Genomic DNA, 17,285 nt, shown 5'->3' with positions numbered 1-17,285 from the left:
CACACCACAATTTAAGTTATTTTCACTAAGAATAATAATGAAATGTCCTACATACATAATCTTTTTGTTTTAGAAAACTAAATATACATAAAAATTTCACAATTATACTCATCATTTAACATTTTCAAGTTGATGGAACGTACGGTATATATATTTTTGACTTTAAGAAACAGTGGGAAAAAAAATATTGACGGTAATTAGAAGAAACCGGACGTTGGAAAATAAAAGGAAATAAGAATGACGCTACACGCAAGGTAACACGTGTATGTTTCTAATTGGTTGAGAGAAGACGACAGACAAATTTACATATACATGCGGGTAACACCACACACATCGTCGCCACTTCATCACCACCACTCCCAAATCTCCCCTTCGCCTATAAATATTTTCTCTGCTATACAATTTTACAATCATCTCTTCGTTTTTTTTTCTGTGAATCTTCTGAATCGAAAGCTCTTAATCTCTAATCAACAATGGCCGCCACAACTGAGAACCTCCCTCAACTCAAATCCGCCGTCGATGGCCTTAAAGATATGAGGTTTGTGTTCGGATTCGATTATTTTAAGTCTCGTTTCTTCCTAAATCTGATGGATCTTTTATTATAGTTTTGAGAAATTCTAGATCTGGATGATATCGTGTGGATTTTTTTTTTGGACTGATCTGATTGTTTCCTTCCTTCTTTTGTTTCCAGTGAGAATGAGAAGAGCGGATTCATCAGCCTCGTCTCTCGCTACCTCAGGTTCGTCTTTCTATTTCATCGTTTCCAATTTCGAATTTGTGGATTCGTTCTCTTGAATTTGTGATGATCCAAAACAAACAAATATTGCGTAGTTGAGCTTTTTATTGATTCTATGATAGATATGCTTTTAATCTGAACGTTTATTAGACGTTGAATCGATCGGATCAGATCTGGATATTAGATCTGAGGTGTTGTCGTCGTTTAACGTTATAACAGTAGACTAATGAGTTCCACCATCACTGTTTTTTTTTTTTTTTTTTTTTTTTTGCAGCGGTGAGGCACAGCATATTGAGTGGAGTAAGATCAAGACACCTACTGATGAAGTCGTTGTTCCTTACGACAAAATGGTTCCCGTCTCTGAAGGTTTGAGCCTTCTCTTCACTGACGATGATACAAACTTTTTTTTTGTTTCAATACGGTTACAGGTTTCTCACTGTGGTGCTAAAACTATGTTTAAAATTTTAAATTGATGTAGATGTTTCCGAGACCAAGAATCTTCTGGACAAACTTGTTGTGTTGAAGCTTAATGGAGGTCTTGGAACAACTATGGGATGCACTGGCCCCAAGTAAGCCTTTTTTTCTTTGTCTGTTTTTAATTCTTAATTTTCAATCTATATGTGTCTGTTTGAGATGTCAAGTTCATTGTTTGCCTTTCTCTTTAAGCGTACGTTTCCTAATCAGGAGATCTATATGCCATGTCATCCGTGTCTTCTGGTTGAATGTTGTCTTGTTCTATATAGTTTATAAATTGCTTTCATCGCTAGTGGATGTAACGCCCAAATTGAAGCTAGCGAACAATTCATTGTGTTCTTTTTTTTTTGCATAGTCATTTACTAGTAGTCAGTCCAAGATTCAGTAAGTGAAGATTTACTTTGCCTTGTTTCTCTGCAGGTCGGTTATCGAAGTTCGTGATGGTTTGACATTTCTTGATCTGATTGTTATCCAGATTGAGGTTTGTCATTATCTTTTTTTTTTTATAACACTGCCCTACTGCCTCCATAATCTTTGCTAATCTTAATGCCGAATATATTGCTCACTCACAGAATCTCAACAACAAGTATGGCAGCAAGGTTCCTTTGGTTCTTATGAACTCGTTTAATACACATGATGACACACAAAAGGTACTTCTTTCTTTCTCTCGGGATCACATTTCTTCGCTTCTTTGTTTATGCTATTCTCTTTGGCTGACTGTTTTTGTCATATTCAGATTGTGGAAAAGTACACCAACTCAAATGTTGACATTCACACTTTTAACCAGGTTTGTGATGTGGATGCATATCAAAATTAGCAAATGAAATTCTCATTTCTATGTAAAAACCTGACATCAGTCTGTAACTACTAAGTACTAACGTTTACTTTGATATTTCAGAGCAAATATCCCCGTATTGTGGCAGATGAGTTTGTGCCATGGCCCAGCAAGGGAAAGACCGACAAGGATGGCTGGTATGATTCCATTTTGTTACGTACTCATAACTATTGAAATCTGTTATTCTGCAGTTTAGATAACGAACAGCAACTGGAAACAGTATTCAAGTTTACTTAAATCTTAATACTTTAAATGGCTATTGTTTGCTCGTGTTCATATTAAATCGCATTTTTATCTTCTTATGCAAGCTAGAACTGGTTAATTACTTACGTGATGAAAAATCAAAACTGCTTACTTAATTGCAATGCCTTGTGGCTTGTGCTCTCTGAGATCTGTCCATGATTGCAGAGATCAAGAAGCTGTGAATTTTCTAACATTTTACAGTATATTGAAATCTATTAGAGAATTTGACATGTTCTCAATTAGCATAAATTTTATCTGTTTTCTGGTTGACCATATGCTGTAGTCTTTTTAGATTTTATATTTTTTTTGCCTTCATATGCGTTTTTATTGGAGATTACGTTTGCATTTAGAGAATATCTTCTGTTGTTTATTGGATCGCCTACTAATAAATTGTCTTTGTGAAGGTATCCTCCCGGTCATGGTGATGTATTCCCAGCCCTCATGAACAGTGGAAAGCTCGATACGTTCTTATCACAGGTTCTTTCTTTAGTGCAGTCAACTACTGTTTTTACCCCAGCACTGAAGATTGACGTCTATGTTTATTGAAATTTTTGTTTTCTGGGTCTCTCAGGGTAAAGAATATGTGTTTGTTGCCAATTCAGACAACTTGGGTGCAATCGTTGACTTAAGTATGTCTCTTTATAGTTTCTTCGTTCTTGTATACACAGAGTTATATGGTTAAACAGAAATTTTACATGAAATTCCCATACTAACTGTCTTGTTTACCGTGTCTAATTGCTGTAGCAATCCTGAAGCATTTGATCCAGAACAAGAACGAATACTGTATGGAGGTTACACCCAAAACCTTAGCTGATGTAAAGGGAGGAACTCTCATTTCTTATGAAGGAAAAGTCCAGGTAAGTTATTGTCTCATCCCTTGTTTAGATGTACCTTTTCTTAAGCATGGTTTATTCAAAAACTGCTAATCAGATTTGGTTTTTCTCTAATACACCCAAAAAAACGAAAATTCTAAACCTCCTTTTAACTCATGGTGTTCTCACTGCTACCATTTTCTTGTGCTACTAAGGAACATACGTATTTTTCTGACCTCTAAAATCGACTTTTTGGTTTATCTCAGCTTCTGGAGATTGCTCAGGTTCCTGATGAACATGTAAGTCTATACTTCTTTTTTTACTTCCTGTTACCGTTTGGATGTCAATTTCTTTAGAGATTGTTTGAAACTCTTTAAGCATATTGATTAGAGATTTAGGAAAGTTGGTATAAACGAGCTTGGTTTAGAGAATCTTTCTTGGAAGCTTTGCAAAGCCATTTCTCCCTTTTCTTTGTGCTTTAGATTGTTCTTATGAAGGGAATATAGTAAATGCCATATTTATTATATATACAATAGAATGTGAAACCTGTAGACTTTTGTTTGTGCCGTCTTTTTTTTTGCTCCCACTTGTATCATCTGCTTAAAAGAGTAATTGCACTTTGTTTTTGATCCTTGTGGTAGGTCAATGAGTTCAAATCAATTGAGAAGTTCAAGATATTCAACACAAACAACCTGTAAGTAGATCACATCCCTGACGATATTAAAACAATAGAAACTTTTTTGTACACACTAACTGTGTAAAGCATACAGATGGATTAATTTGAAGGCCATCAAAAAGCTTGTGGAAGCTGATGCACTTAAAATGGAGATCATCCCAAACCCAAAGGTTCCTGCGTGGCCTAATGCACAGTTTTATATTTTTGCAATTTTCATTATTATCTAATCGAAGAACTGCAACTTCAATTCAGGAAGTTGATGGAGTCAAAGTTCTTCAACTGGAAACTGCAGTTGGTGCTGCGATAAGGGTAACATGCCTGTCCTAGTGGCTCATTTATAGAATGCAAACTGTAATCTTTTCTCAACTCCTTTTTTTTTCTTTGTTTTTTAAAATGTGATTCTGTTTAAAAACAGTTCTTTGACAACGCTATCGGTGCTAATGTACCTCGCTCACGGTTCTTGCCAGTGAAGGCAAGTTCAGACTTGCTGCTCGTCCAGGTAAACTCTATCAACTATATCAACAGAGCAACACAGATATCTTTTGAAACATTTGACTAATGATTTAAATTTTTCACAGTCTGATCTCTACACCTTAGTTGATGGCTTTGTCATCCGAAACAAAGCTAGAACTAACCCCTCAAACCCATCAATTGAATTGGGACCGGAGTTCAAGAAGGTAATAAAAGAAAATGATATCCTGACCAAGTCCCATTTGCTTTCTTAAACATCCTATCAAGACTTTTGAGCCTCACATAGTGTATCTTTTCTAACAGGTGGCCAATTTCTTGAGCCGATTCAAGTCCATCCCTAGTATAGTCGAGCTCGACAGCCTTAAGGTTTCTGGTGATGTGTGGTTTGGCTCATCTGTTGTTCTCAAGGTATATCTACATTATATACATGCAATTTGTTTTCATTAGATTCCGAAGTGGGTACTAAGAATGGTTTTCTTTGGGTTTAAAGGGCAAGGTGACTGTAACGGCAAAATCTGGCGTGAAACTCGAAATTCCGGACGGGGCCGTGATCGAGAACAAGGTAAGCTTATGTTTAATCCGGTTTTTTAGCTTGGTTTATCGGTTTTATATCATTGTTTGGCTCTGTTGGAAATATAGGAACCGATTATAGTTCGATTAGGTAATTTGTTTTGGTCTGGTTGTCAGTTTGGTTTTATTGGTTTCTAGGAACAGAATAATTTAGCTTGGCACGGTTATGATTTTGGTTCGGTATCTAATCAGAGATATACAGTATCCCGAAAATGAAAACTAGGATTGATTTAGAGGTTTCATCTGGTTCAGTTAAACCTAAGTGACATTTCACATCGTTTAGTTTAGAACCTAAATTAATTTTGAAGATCAGAGACTAATAACACCATCTGTGTTTTGTACAGAACATCAATGGTCCGGAGGATCTCTGAACAAGACAAATTCCAAGTCTTCTTCCCTCTCTCATGGAAGACACAACATCTCGAAAAGATACTGTTTAAATTGGTGTGAAAATATTACAGTGCCACAGCAAAGTTATGAAGAAAGAATAAAACAACGTTTCCTTTTTGCAGCTTAGCAAAGTCTATTCCCCCCCTACGGACGGACTTTATAGTATTAAATTTTGCTCTTTTGAATTTTCCCAAAAAAAACATAGCAATTAAGTATTTGATTATATATTTTGGTTTCTATCTCCGATCATTCTTCTTTTTGATAACCCACTTTTTCTGTCTACAACCCATATCTATGCTTTAAAACTAGTTTATTACATTTAAGTACCAGATGAGATAGTTCTCATTTGATAATTTAATTTCTAATCAACTTATGTAGTTACTAGTATTTTTTACTGCATTTCACTTTAGTTAGAATAATCGCAAATTCAAATGACAAAAGTAGAAATGATTCATCACCAAGATTTCTTATCCTGTCAAATTATTCTGTAAGATTCTTGTCTTCTAAAATTTATGACAGATCAGTATGTAATAAATACGAAGACCATTTTTCGTATTTTGATTGTGAGTTTTTAGAAACAAATATATATATCGGATCTTTTTCAAATAGTAATAACATGTATGATTGTATTCATTCTAGAATTTGGGATGATGGGATTATTGATTTGAGATTTGAATAGAGTTTTAAAGACTTTAAATGTTATGGAGAATCTGTTGTTATTAGATCAAGATTTTGTTAAATTTTATTAAAGTTTAGTGTTATTAGTTTGTGATTTTGAAAAAGTCATTTAAAATTTTAACAAATTTGGGTTATTGGATTCAGATTTTTGTAAAGTCATTAATAGTTTTGTGTTATTCAATTAAAACAAAATAATGTAGGATTGTTAATTAATTCAATTATTATGTTATTGGTTCATGATATTGTACATTTTCTTCACAAAATAAAGTCATGGAAAGTATCACAAAAATATAGAGGTTATTTACAGCATTTTACAAGATTTTTGAAAACTAATCAACAAAACTATAGACTACCCTCTAACCATCTTTAAAAGTCTCTTATTCATTTTTGATGATTTTGTTAAAATCTTCAAAATTATTTATAAATTAGAATCCAATAACACCCCTAGTGATTTGAATTTTCATGAGATTTAAGGGGTAGTATTGGATTCTAATTTATGAAGATTTTTGAAGAGTTCAACAAAATTATTAAAAGTGAATATGTGAAAGATTGTTAAAGATTGTTAGAGAGTTTTGTTGATTAGTTTTCTAAAATCTTGTAAAGTCCTCCAATAATCCATGTATTTTTGTGATATTTTCCATGACTTAATTTTGTAAAGAAAATGTCTAAAATCATGAACCAATAACATAATAATCAAACTCATTAACAATCCTAGATTCTTTTGTTTTAATTGAATAACACAAAACTTTTAATGACTTTACAAAAGTCTGAATCCAATAACCCAAATTTGTTAAAATTTTAAATGACTTTTTACAAATCACAAACTAATAACACTAAACTTTTACATAGTTTAACAAAATCTTGATCTAATAACAAGAGATTCTACATAACATTTAAAATCTTTAAAACTCTATTCAAATCTCAAACCAATAATCTTCACTTAAATGATTTTTGATAATTTTAGGGAAATTAATATGATTTACTGTAAAATTCTTTCAAAATCCACTTAAAACCATCAGATTGGATTTCTATATTAACTAAACAAATCCTCTCAACACCTCTAGAATATTTAAAAATCATTAAAATCCAATCAAAATACACAAACTGTTTTGAATAACATTGGATTTTTAATCAATTTTTTAAAATCATGAATTCAATAACAATAGAATTTAATAAAAAATTTATTTGTAGCCTCGGAACCTGCTATGGTTGATTATATCAGCAAAATCTCTATCACCTAAAATTAGAAGTATGAAGTCGGTTGCTTGTTTTTTACCTAGAAAAGTCCAAGCAAATAAACAATTATTAATGTTGGTTTAGTAAATATCAAAAAGATAAATTACTAGTAAATATCAAAAAAGATAAATCGTTAATAAATATTTTTTACCAGAAAAAACACGGTAGACACTAATTCCTGATTTTTGGAGTTCTTCTCCAATACGATCAGAAATGTTGTGGTCAGCAACTTCAATATTTACTGGACCCAAGAAAATTTGATCCAGCAAGATATAAGCACATATTTTGTGCAATTAATTTATGATTGAATAACATAAAATTTATAAAATTTACAAATCTGTATATATTTCTAGCAAATAAAAAGGAAAAAAAAATCAAATCAAATAACGATGGATAACCGCATACGCGCATAGTAAGATATCAATTATATTCATATGCAATTATGCATACACACGTGTATTAGTCATAATTGTAACAATCTAAGACGATCTTTCCTGTTTCTTGTTTTATACATGTCACGATCTAATTGCATTACATAGATGGCAGTTACTTGAAAAAAGTAAAAATTAAATATAGATTATGTGTCATTTGGCATGTTACATACGCGTCCAATTTAAGACTATGATGATCTAACATATCTCAACAGATAAGCTCTTCTTTATTTTCAAATCTGAAACTCGTAATTGCATTTCCTTCTTAATTTGTTTGACTAGTCCTGAAGTCTTTGCTTTTGATCAGTATAATAAATATATATATATATATATATTGATAAGTTGTTTGACCAGTGATATCATCAATAAAAGATTTTTACATTACCAAGCCATCTCTAGCTCGAATCAAACAGATCAGGTCAGTTTTCTCTCTATGACTTTTTTCTTTTCATTTTCTTGGATCTTATTAAAAAAACGTTGACGACGAATCGATCACTACTGCTACCTTGTTTTGAGGGACTTATGATGTCCCAAATATTAGATATGTCACTATCGCACATATATGATCAGTTGATCATATATCAGTTTATCATGTTGTTTCTAAAGTACTCTTTCCAATATTCCCTCATATATCTCTTACGCACAGGTCACTAAATGATGTTGTTTCTAGTCGCTGTTCTCGGTTTAATAGCCTTTTATGTCTACAAGTCCATAAAGCCGCCTCCGCCAATTCCGTTGCCAAAGAATGTTTCTGAGATATCTCCAAGAATCAAGCTCAATGATGGCAGATATCTAGCGTACAAGGAATTAGGTTTTCCAAAAGACAAAGCCAAAAATAAAATAATCATTCTCCACGGATTTGGAAGTTCCAAGTTAGTGGATTTAAAAATCACACAGGTATTCTAAATTAAATGATTATATTGCAAATTCCTTGAATATTGTTTCATATCATTAATAATGCTCCTCTGGCTTTCAGGAAATGATCGACGAGTACAAGATATACTTCTTGCTCTTCGATAGAGCTGGCTATGGAGAAAGCGATCCTCATCTATCAAGAACACTCAAAACGGATACATACGATATCGAAGAACTTGCTGATAAATTGCAAGTCGGTCCAAAGTTCCATGTCTTAGGAATGTCACTCGGCGCTTATCCAGTTTACGGCTGTCTCAAGTACATTCCTCATAGGTATCTATCGTGCTACGTACATATTCCGTATATATAAATAAATTAAAGATTATATAATCTATATATACTTGAGTGAATGTCTCTAACAATATATTAATGTGTGTATTATATTATAGATTAAGTGGAGCAACGTTGGTGGTTCCGCTACTGAATTTTTGGTGGCCTTGTCTGCCTCTAAAGTTGTCGATGTCGGCGTTCCAGAAACTGCCAATTCCAAACCAATTGACACTTGGCGTCGCACACTACTTTCCATGGTTGTTTTATTGGTGGATGACTCAGAAATGGTTCTCACCATTTAGTCAGGATCCTAGAGAAACTATGACTGAGCGCGATATAGAGCTCGCGGATAAGCATACAAAACACGCTTATATCAAGGTATCTTAATAAATTATGTAGTGTAGTTTTAAACTAGTTTTCTTATATATATACTGAACTTGATGATACTTTATAATGAAGAAAAAAAAAACACTCATGAAAGCGATTGATTTATGCGGTTCAGGAGTCCGCTCTACGTCAAGGTGAATATGTGAGCATGCAACGAGACATCATTGCGGGTCACGAAAATTGGGAGTTTGATCCAACCGAACTGAGCAATCCATTTTCAGATGATAACAAAGGGTCAGTTCACATTTGGTGTGCACTCGAAGACAAACAAATATCGCATGAGGTTTTACTCTTCTTATGTGATAAGCTTCCATGGATAAAGCTTCATGAAGTCCCTGATGCTGGACATCTTATTATTCATGAGAAACAGCATTTTGAAGACATTATTAAAGCCGCTTGTAGTTGAATGTGAAAAGATAAAACAAATCTTAATAGTTTGTGTTTGGAATGGATTTAATTAAATATATGTTTTGATGTCATGATTTTTACGACTTAAATTCCAATTTTATATCGATGTGGTTTTTTCTAATGATATATATATATTATCTGAGTTAGTATCAGTTAAAAAAAATCACTTTAGTGGCGATACAATCATGGTTGGCAAATTTATCACCGTGCAATATAGGTCTTTAGTCTTTTTTGTTTAAAAATGCTTCCACCGTATGTGTCACAAACACTTGGATTTAAATTAACAAAGCAATTTCTTTAAAAATTCACGAAGGATAAGTTTGTTTGTCTTTCTTTCTTAGTGATCTAAAATCTGTAATAAATCCAAAAATACAATTTAATATGCAATATAAACGAAGGGAGTTACGTAATTGATAATGAATGCAAAAGGACAACCAATTCAATAAAAGTAATGCAAAATAAGTTATCAAGATTCAAGACATGTGTAACAAAGAGAAAAAGAATAAAGACAGTATTTGTAACAAAAGAGCGGATTCCTGAACTGGATAAACCAAGCGCAATTATATTAGAGTTGGAAGGTATCCTTGTTATCGTTTAATGGTATCCTTACAAAACCTGTTGTATGCCTTGCTAAAAAAAAGAAAAAAACAACGATACCACCATTAGACCACACTAGGTACGAACCTCCACTATGTGCGGGTAAATTGAATTAAATAAATATTATGAGTAATATTATTATTTAAGGTTTAAGATTAATCTCAAATAAGTAGCAATATTTTATAGACAAATCGATTAAATTTAAACTAATCGTAAATTTAAAAATGCAATATGAAAATATATAAAACTGGTAAATAAATGAATAATTTTATTTTTGTTTGTGAAATTCAATTTACTTCTAATAATTAAATACATTATGAAATTGATAATTAAATACATTTCTAGATTTTGATTATTGAAAAATCTTTCATTTAAAAAACTAATAGAAAAGAACATTGTCTTATATATGTGAATAACATATCTATGTAAATAATAATGAAATGTAAGTGCATTAATTAAAAAAAAACACAGAAACGATGTGAACGCAACACCTCAGGTTTTTTTTTTTGGTGAGAGTGATTCTATATTAATATATAGGGAATAACATATTTATGTAAATAATAATGAAATATAAGTGCATTAATTAAAAAAGACACATAAGCGATGTGAGCGTGACACATCAGCCTTTTTTTGTGAGAGTGATTCTCTATTAATATATAGGGGATACCATATTTATGTAAATAATAATGAAATGTAAGTGTATTAATTTAAAAGACACAGAAGCGATGTGAGCGCGACACCTCAACTTTTTTTTGTGAGAGTATTTCTCTATTAATATATATGGATGGGATTAGCTAATCATCTCGTATATGATATCATTAGGTTGGTCTTTCTCTCCATTTCTCTCTAGACAGTTATCTGAGTTTCTTTCTTCTTTGGTTTTCTTTAAAGAAGTTCTTTTAATTTTTTGGTTCGTAGATTTGCAAATCGATGACGATGGCCACTCACTCATTTTGATATTTATAGGCAATGAAAACTTTTACATGATGTCCCAAAAAATGATTTTGTTACTATCAATCATCATATTATGTTTAACAGTTTTAGCATGTTTTTTTCTCTTTGGCAACAGTCTAAGCATGTTAATTTTTCTCACAAGATAAAATAAAGTTTTTTGTGTAATTGTTATTGTCTATAGGCCCAATAATGTTGCTTCTACTTGTGATTGTGGGGTTGATAAGCTATTATGTCTACAAGTCCATAGCACCGCCACCACCGATTCCACTGCCGGAAAATGTATCCGAGATATCTCCAAGAATCAAGCTCAATGATGGTAGACATCTAGCCTACAAAGAATTAGGGTTTCCAAAGGACAAAGCCAAAAACAAAATAATCATCGTCCACGCATTTGGAAACTCCAAAGAGATCGATTTATATACCACACAGGTATAAACATCAGGATCGAATCAATGCATGGTTCCAATACATTATTTTTAGGTGGTTTCTTTTAATAATTGATAATGAGATTTTGCAACTACAAAACACTCCTGTGGCTTTCAGGAAATGATCGACGAATTCAAGATATATTTTTTGTTCTTCGATAGAGCTGGTTATGGGGAGAGCGATCCTAATCCATCACGAACACTGAAAAGCGATACATACGATATCGAAGAACTTGCTGACAAATTGCAAATCGGTCCAAAGTTCCACGTTCTCGGCATGTCACTTGGAGCTTACCCTGTTTACGGTTGCCTCAAATACATTCCTCATAGGTAAATAATACTCCTATATAAATATGGGATATCTCTTAAGAAAAATATAATGATAAAAAAATTAGAAACAATAATCAATATTTTGGATTGTCACTTGTCATCATCTATCAAGACTAGCGCTTATGTTTATATATTTACATCTTTTATCCATTTCTTTTAAGATTTTCGGTTTGAAAATTTTCAGGCGATAGATTACAAACATTAAAATTTAAATAAGAAAAAACACTTGGTGCTAATAGTTGGGATAATATTTTCTCAAATACACGACTCTTTTCTTCTTGTTGTTTCATCCCCATCTGTAACTTACCATTTACCAAAAGTCAGGTTATCTAAAGATTATAATGATTGTGGTGTTTGTGTTGACTTATATGTGAATGTTGTTTATAATAGGCTAAGTGGAGCAACGTTGGTGGTTCCGTTAGTGAATTTTTGGTGGAGCCGTGTGCCTCGAAACTTATTGAATGCCGCGATGAAGAAATTGCCAACTGGATTTCAGTTGACACTTGGAGTCGCACACTACTGTCCATGGTTGTTATATTGGTGGATGACTCAGAAATGGTTCCCAAATAGTCGGAATCCCAAAGACACTATGACCAAGCGAGATTTAGAACTCGCAGAAATACATAAAACACATTCCTATAAGGTACGCATATGTAATGAACCTTATTGACAAAAAAAAAAAAACACTCATGCTCATGCATGAAATGCTATTCGTAATCTGCAATACGACAAGGTGAATTTGTGAGCACACAACGAGACATCATCGCGGCTTACGGGAAATGGGAATTCGATCCAACGGAATTGAGCAACCCGTTTTCGGACAGTAACAACAAAGGGTCGTTTCATATGTGGTGTGCACTCGAAGACAAACAAATTTTGCGAGATGTTTTAGTCTATATATGCGATAAACTGCCATGGATAAAACTCCATGAGGTCCCTGATGGTGGACATTTCATCATCTATGAGAAGCAGCATTTCGAAGCCATTATCAAAGCCGCTTGTAGTAATTAATGAACAAAAAAAAAAAAAAAGACTTGTGTTTCGAATAAATTTGATAAAATTATGGGCATGTATGGTTTAACCGTTTAAGTGGTATGTATATGGATTTTGATTTGTGGTTAAGCCGCTAAGTTGGAGGGTATTATAGTCATTTCAAACAAACCGACAAAACCGGTAAAAGCAATATGTTTTGTTTTCCCACTAAAGAGTTGTTTTAGTAAACAAAAAGAGAAACCAAAAAAATCAAATCTCTCTCTCTCTCACTCTCGCCGGAGAGATGCGACGGTTACTTCTAGCTTTACTCTTCCTTGCACTAACCCCGCCGGCGATTTCTCATTACTCTTCGTCAACCTCATCACCTTCTTCTTCCTCCGTCTCTTCAGACGCATCAGAATGGCGTCCAGCTCGAGCCACCTACTACGCGGCTTCGAATCCTAGAGACGCGGTGGGAGGTGCGTGTGGATACGGAGATCTCGTGAAATCTGGGTACGGTATGGCTACGGTTGGTCTAAGCGAGACTCTGTTTGAGCGTGGTCAGATCTGTGGTGCTTGTTACGAGCTCAGATGTGTTGATGATCTCCGTTGGTGTATCCCTGGTACTTCAATCATTGTCACCGCTACGAATTTTTGTGCTCCTAATTACGGATTTGATCCTGAAGGTGGTGGTCACTGTAACCCACCTAACAAACATTTCGTCCTTCCGATCGAAGCGTTTGAGAAAATCGCTATTTGGAAAGCTGGGAATATGCCGGTGCAGTATCGTAGGTGCGTTTTGTAATTTGTTGTTTTTTTGCCAAATTAGTTTCGCGTTTTGAGAGAAGTGCGTTTGCGGTGGTGGGAACGCGGTTCTGCTTTTTTCACGATTTAAATAATGGAGGCGATGATGATGCTTTTTCTTTTTGCTTTCTTCCGTCTTCTTCGATATCCGTGTGCTTTATGTGAGCTAGGTTTGCCCTAAATTGATGTCTCGATTTAGTCATTTACTTTATTGCCCCTCATATAGTTCTATCTGATTTTGAGTTGGTGTTTACAATAGTTCAGAGAAGTAGAATTTGGATAGATTTGGATTGGAGGATACCAATGTTGTATGTATGTAGTCTGAATAGTTTTGGAGCATTGGATATTTTTAAGTTATGGCTTAACAGAACATGTAACCATTGTTGTTGGTATTACAAAAACAGGATCAACTGCAGAAGGGAAGGGAGCATGCGGTTTACAGTTGATGGAGGGGGAATTTTCATATCGGTTCTGATCACCAATGTTGCGGGATCCGGTGATATAGCTGCTGTGAAGATCAAAGGGTCAAGAACCGGGTGGTTACCTATGGGTAGGAATTGGGGACAAAATTGGCATATCAATGCTGATCTCAAGAACCAAGCTCTCTCTTTTGAGGTAACTTCTAGTGACAGGTCAACCGTGACAGCTTACAATGTCTCCCCTAAAAACTGGAATTACGGACAGACCTTTGAAGGGAAACAATTCGAGACTCCATGAGACAAACACGGGGGTTTATCGAGAGATATCTCGTGATTCTTTTTTTTTCCCTGTCGGAATTTTTTTTGATGGCAAGTATATTGATCTTGGTCTAAGGTTATCTTTAGGTTTGAAAAGGAAGAAACTTGGGTCAGTCTTTTTGCATTTCATAGTCTCTTTTTCCCACGCATAGGTACAAATATCACCAATGTACTAAGAACAGTGATCACACAAACATCACTATTGTATCTATATGTTTTACATTACCAAGGAGCGAAAGCATCCTTTCAAATGCTTAAATCTAATGATGAGCATTGAGTCTTACAGTTTTCGTTCAAAACCACTGGTGTACTGTATTCCGATTTTGTAACAATAGGCCATGATCAGATATATATTGAAGGTAAAAACAGTTAAAAGAATGCAAAAAGAGTACTGTGATGTATAATAGTAACAAGAATCTGAATAACTAAAAGGTTATAACTTCCAAAGTCAAAAGATAGTAAACCTATTATAGCCAGGAATGTAAGTTCACTTACTTCCAATGTGAAGATCATTCAGGCCAAAAGGATCATCGTGTGTTGTAAAAATTCCTATCAACATCCCACTTCTCTTAAAACTCTACATGAGATTCAATAACCCCAAACAAAAAAAACCAAAAAAAAAGTAAAACCGTGTCAAGAACTCATAAAGTTTGATGAGATTCAATAAGCAACGCATTGAGCATGACGTGAACAGCAGCATCATAGACCGCAGAGTCGTAATGCATTCCGTCAAGTGTACATTGCGGTCCACAGTTCCATGTAAAAGACTGTATATCAAGCAAGATAAGTGGACCTCCCATTTGACGCAAGATCTTACTCTCCCCTAGTGACCTATCATACTCATGCCACACCGTATCACTCATCTTGTGCTTCTTCTCATCCGTATTCAACATCCCATTGATCAAAACAGGCATCCCAATCCAGAACAGATGCATAGATCTACCAGAAACAGATCCACCTCCTTCTTGCTCTTTTGGCCTCAATGGCACCAGAGACTCCACATGACTACTCAACTGCTTCAACTGAAATCCGAAATCTGAAGCATTGTTGACATGAAGCATATGCCATAACCCACTTCCCATAATCAAAACATCAGGATACTTGTTCATCTTCTTATACGACACAACAAGATCATCCAAATCTTTCTCGTAAGGAGCCCAAACGAAATCAAGCTTCATCCCAATCTCCTTAACCACAAGGGTGTAATCACTATGCCTCTTAAAGAGATCATCTTTAACCGAACCCAAGGACTTTGAATCCGAACCCAAAACAAGACTCAACAAAGACAAAGCAACGAACCTCGCCTGAGAGTCACCAGCGACAACAACCCAAGATCCATTCAACAAATCAGAAACATCGAACCTATCCAATTTCTGAAACTCACAGCTCAAAACTTTCCTCGATTTCATCCAATCCCAATTCTTGTCGAAATAATCAAGCTTCGTTGTTGAGCCGTTGTTGTTACTACGCCTACGAACAGGCTTAACATCCCAGACAATCTGATTCACCTCGTTGATACAAGAGATACGATGATCGTAGACGACAACAGACGAAACAGAGGCAACGATGTCGGAGACGGAAGGGAAATAAGGAGTGAGATGAACACAAACAGCGAGAGAAATAAACAAAGCGCCACTAAAGAAGAGCATCTTGTTCCTGCTTAGATGCCAACCTGCCATAACCATGGGAACGAAGAGGACGAAACAAGCTGCTAATACTCCGTAATGAATCGCTCCTAGCATCTCTCTCAGGGTTTCGTAATCAGACACACACATCTATCATCTAGATTTCATCATCTAGACAAAAACCCAATTTTTTTATTCAGATTCGACGAATCAAACTCTTTTCTTTTTTTTTTGGTTTTCTAGTTCCTATAATTTAAGAAGCTAGGGTTACGAAATTGGTTTGGTGAAGAGAACACATCAGATTGAAACACACAAAAATTGAAGGCGAAGATGAAAATTTGGTGAGATTGAAAGGAACAGAACAACCGTAGGCTTCTCTTCTTCGGTTTTTTAAATTTCCATATTTGATAGATCTCCATTAGATTTTATTATTGATGATGAATCTCAGAACGACATAGTTCGGTTCACTTTAGCTTGATAATGGAACAAGGAAACTATTCTAACGTACGCTCACCGCTGGGTATCACGTAACTGCATGTTGGTTTGGATCATAAGTTTTTCGGCCCACCTAAAAGCCCATTTAGCTTACCGATTTTACATATTTAACTTTTATTTTGTACTTGGCTTTTAAAATTTCCATATTTGATAGATCTCCAATAGATTTTATTATTGATGATCTCTCACATCTCAGAACGACATAGTTCGGTTCACTTTAGCCTGCTAATGGAACAAGGAAACTATTCTAACGTACGCTCACCGCTGGGTATCACGTGACCGCAGATTTTATTATTGATGATCTCTCACATCTCAGAACGACATAGTTCGGTTCACTTTAGCCTGCTAATGGAACAAGGAAACTATTCTAACGTACGCTCACCGCTGGGTATCACGTGACCGCATGTTGATTTGGATCATAAGTTTTCGGCCCACCTAAAAGCCCATTTAGCTCACCGATTTTACATATACTTTTTATTTTGTTAATTTCTTCTCATTCTATGGTTACTTGAGGCCTTGGGGAGGGTGTAACAAATCAAAATATTAATGCCTTATTATATTCACTCTAGCTTTTAAGGTAGGGCTAATAGGAGGACAAATCTATGATGTTATTAGTTTTATAGAGATGTGTGTGAACGTTGGGTAGGAAGAAATAAGTAAAGAACCAAAAGATGGATTCATGTGGGGGAAATGTGTAAAGAAGGCTATATGATCATATTGTATGTGTGTAGATATGTTTAATGTATATATATGTGGGATTGTATGTGTATACAATATGGTGATACATAATAGAAGAAAAAGAGAATATGGAATT

The 17,285-nt window shown here is 34.5% G+C and overlaps 4 protein-coding genes and 1 pseudogene across 7 annotated transcripts; 4 read left to right on the top strand and 1 right to left on the bottom strand.

The window, feature by feature from the left end:
• The first annotated feature begins 251 nt into the window (after positions 1-251).
• LOC104747976 (UTP--glucose-1-phosphate uridylyltransferase 2) lies at positions 252-5,448 on the top strand. The gene is made up of 20 exons (XM_010469679.3): positions 252-538; positions 692-739; positions 1,011-1,102; positions 1,215-1,305; positions 1,631-1,691; positions 1,783-1,860; positions 1,947-1,997; positions 2,109-2,182; positions 2,693-2,765; positions 2,860-2,917; positions 3,033-3,145; positions 3,367-3,399; positions 3,742-3,794; positions 3,871-3,946; positions 4,029-4,085; positions 4,192-4,275; positions 4,355-4,453; positions 4,551-4,655; positions 4,738-4,809; positions 5,162-5,448. Exons 1-20 carry the CDS (start codon positions 474-476, stop codon positions 5,186-5,188), a joined length of 1,410 nt encoding a protein of 469 aa, XP_010467981.3. The 5' UTR covers positions 252-473; the 3' UTR covers positions 5,189-5,448.
• A 2,388-nt stretch (positions 5,449-7,836) lies between these two features.
• Positions 7,837-9,603, top strand: LOC104744412 (uncharacterized). Its single transcript, XM_010465470.2, has 5 exons — positions 7,837-7,970; positions 8,199-8,449; positions 8,529-8,740; positions 8,857-9,115; positions 9,240-9,603. Exons 2-5 carry the CDS (start codon positions 8,207-8,209, stop codon positions 9,528-9,530), a joined length of 1,005 nt encoding a protein of 334 aa, XP_010463772.2. The 5' UTR covers positions 7,837-7,970; positions 8,199-8,206; the 3' UTR covers positions 9,531-9,603.
• A 1,242-nt stretch (positions 9,604-10,845) lies between these two features.
• LOC104747975 (uncharacterized) lies at positions 10,846-12,968 on the top strand. Of its 3 annotated transcripts, none has more exons than XM_087489266.1 (5): positions 10,846-10,951; positions 11,265-11,512; positions 11,627-11,838; positions 12,229-12,482; positions 12,554-12,968. In XM_087489266.1, the coding sequence occupies exons 1-5, from the start codon at positions 10,939-10,941 to the stop codon at positions 12,847-12,849; spliced, it is 1,023 nt and encodes a 340-aa protein (XP_087345392.1). In that variant the 5' UTR covers positions 10,846-10,938; the 3' UTR covers positions 12,850-12,968. The 3 variants fall into 3 exon arrangements, with proteins under 3 accessions (XP_087345392.1, XP_087345390.1, XP_087345391.1); XM_087489264.1 differs by having other exon boundaries at positions 12,229-12,481; positions 12,572-12,720; XM_087489265.1 differs by lacking the exon at positions 10,846-10,951 and adding an exon at positions 11,051-11,095 and having other exon boundaries at positions 12,229-12,481; positions 12,572-12,965.
• Positions 12,969-13,043: 75 nt separating this feature from the next.
• On the top strand, positions 13,044-14,650 carry LOC104744411 (expansin-A13). The gene is made up of 2 exons (XM_010465468.2): positions 13,044-13,602; positions 14,019-14,650. The coding sequence occupies exons 1-2, from the start codon at positions 13,115-13,117 to the stop codon at positions 14,329-14,331; spliced, it is 801 nt and encodes a 266-aa protein (XP_010463770.1). The 5' UTR covers positions 13,044-13,114; the 3' UTR covers positions 14,332-14,650.
• Positions 14,651-14,727: 77 nt separating this feature from the next.
• On the bottom strand, positions 14,728-16,446 carry LOC104744410 (protein ALTERED XYLOGLUCAN 9 pseudogene; annotated as a pseudogene). The gene has a single exon (XR_015582643.1). The product of XR_015582643.1 is annotated as a protein ALTERED XYLOGLUCAN 9 pseudogene (transcript).
• Positions 16,447-17,285: the final 839 nt, after the last annotated feature.

This window comes from Camelina sativa, chromosome 15, assembly GCF_030686135.1.
Source record: "Camelina sativa cultivar CO46 ecotype springtype chromosome 15, ASM3068613v1".
In the NCBI taxonomy this organism is placed as follows: Eukaryota; Viridiplantae; Streptophyta; class Magnoliopsida; order Brassicales; family Brassicaceae; genus Camelina; species Camelina sativa.
Note: the sequence above shows the minus strand (reverse complement) of the source record. Positions and strands in the feature narration are given on the sequence as shown.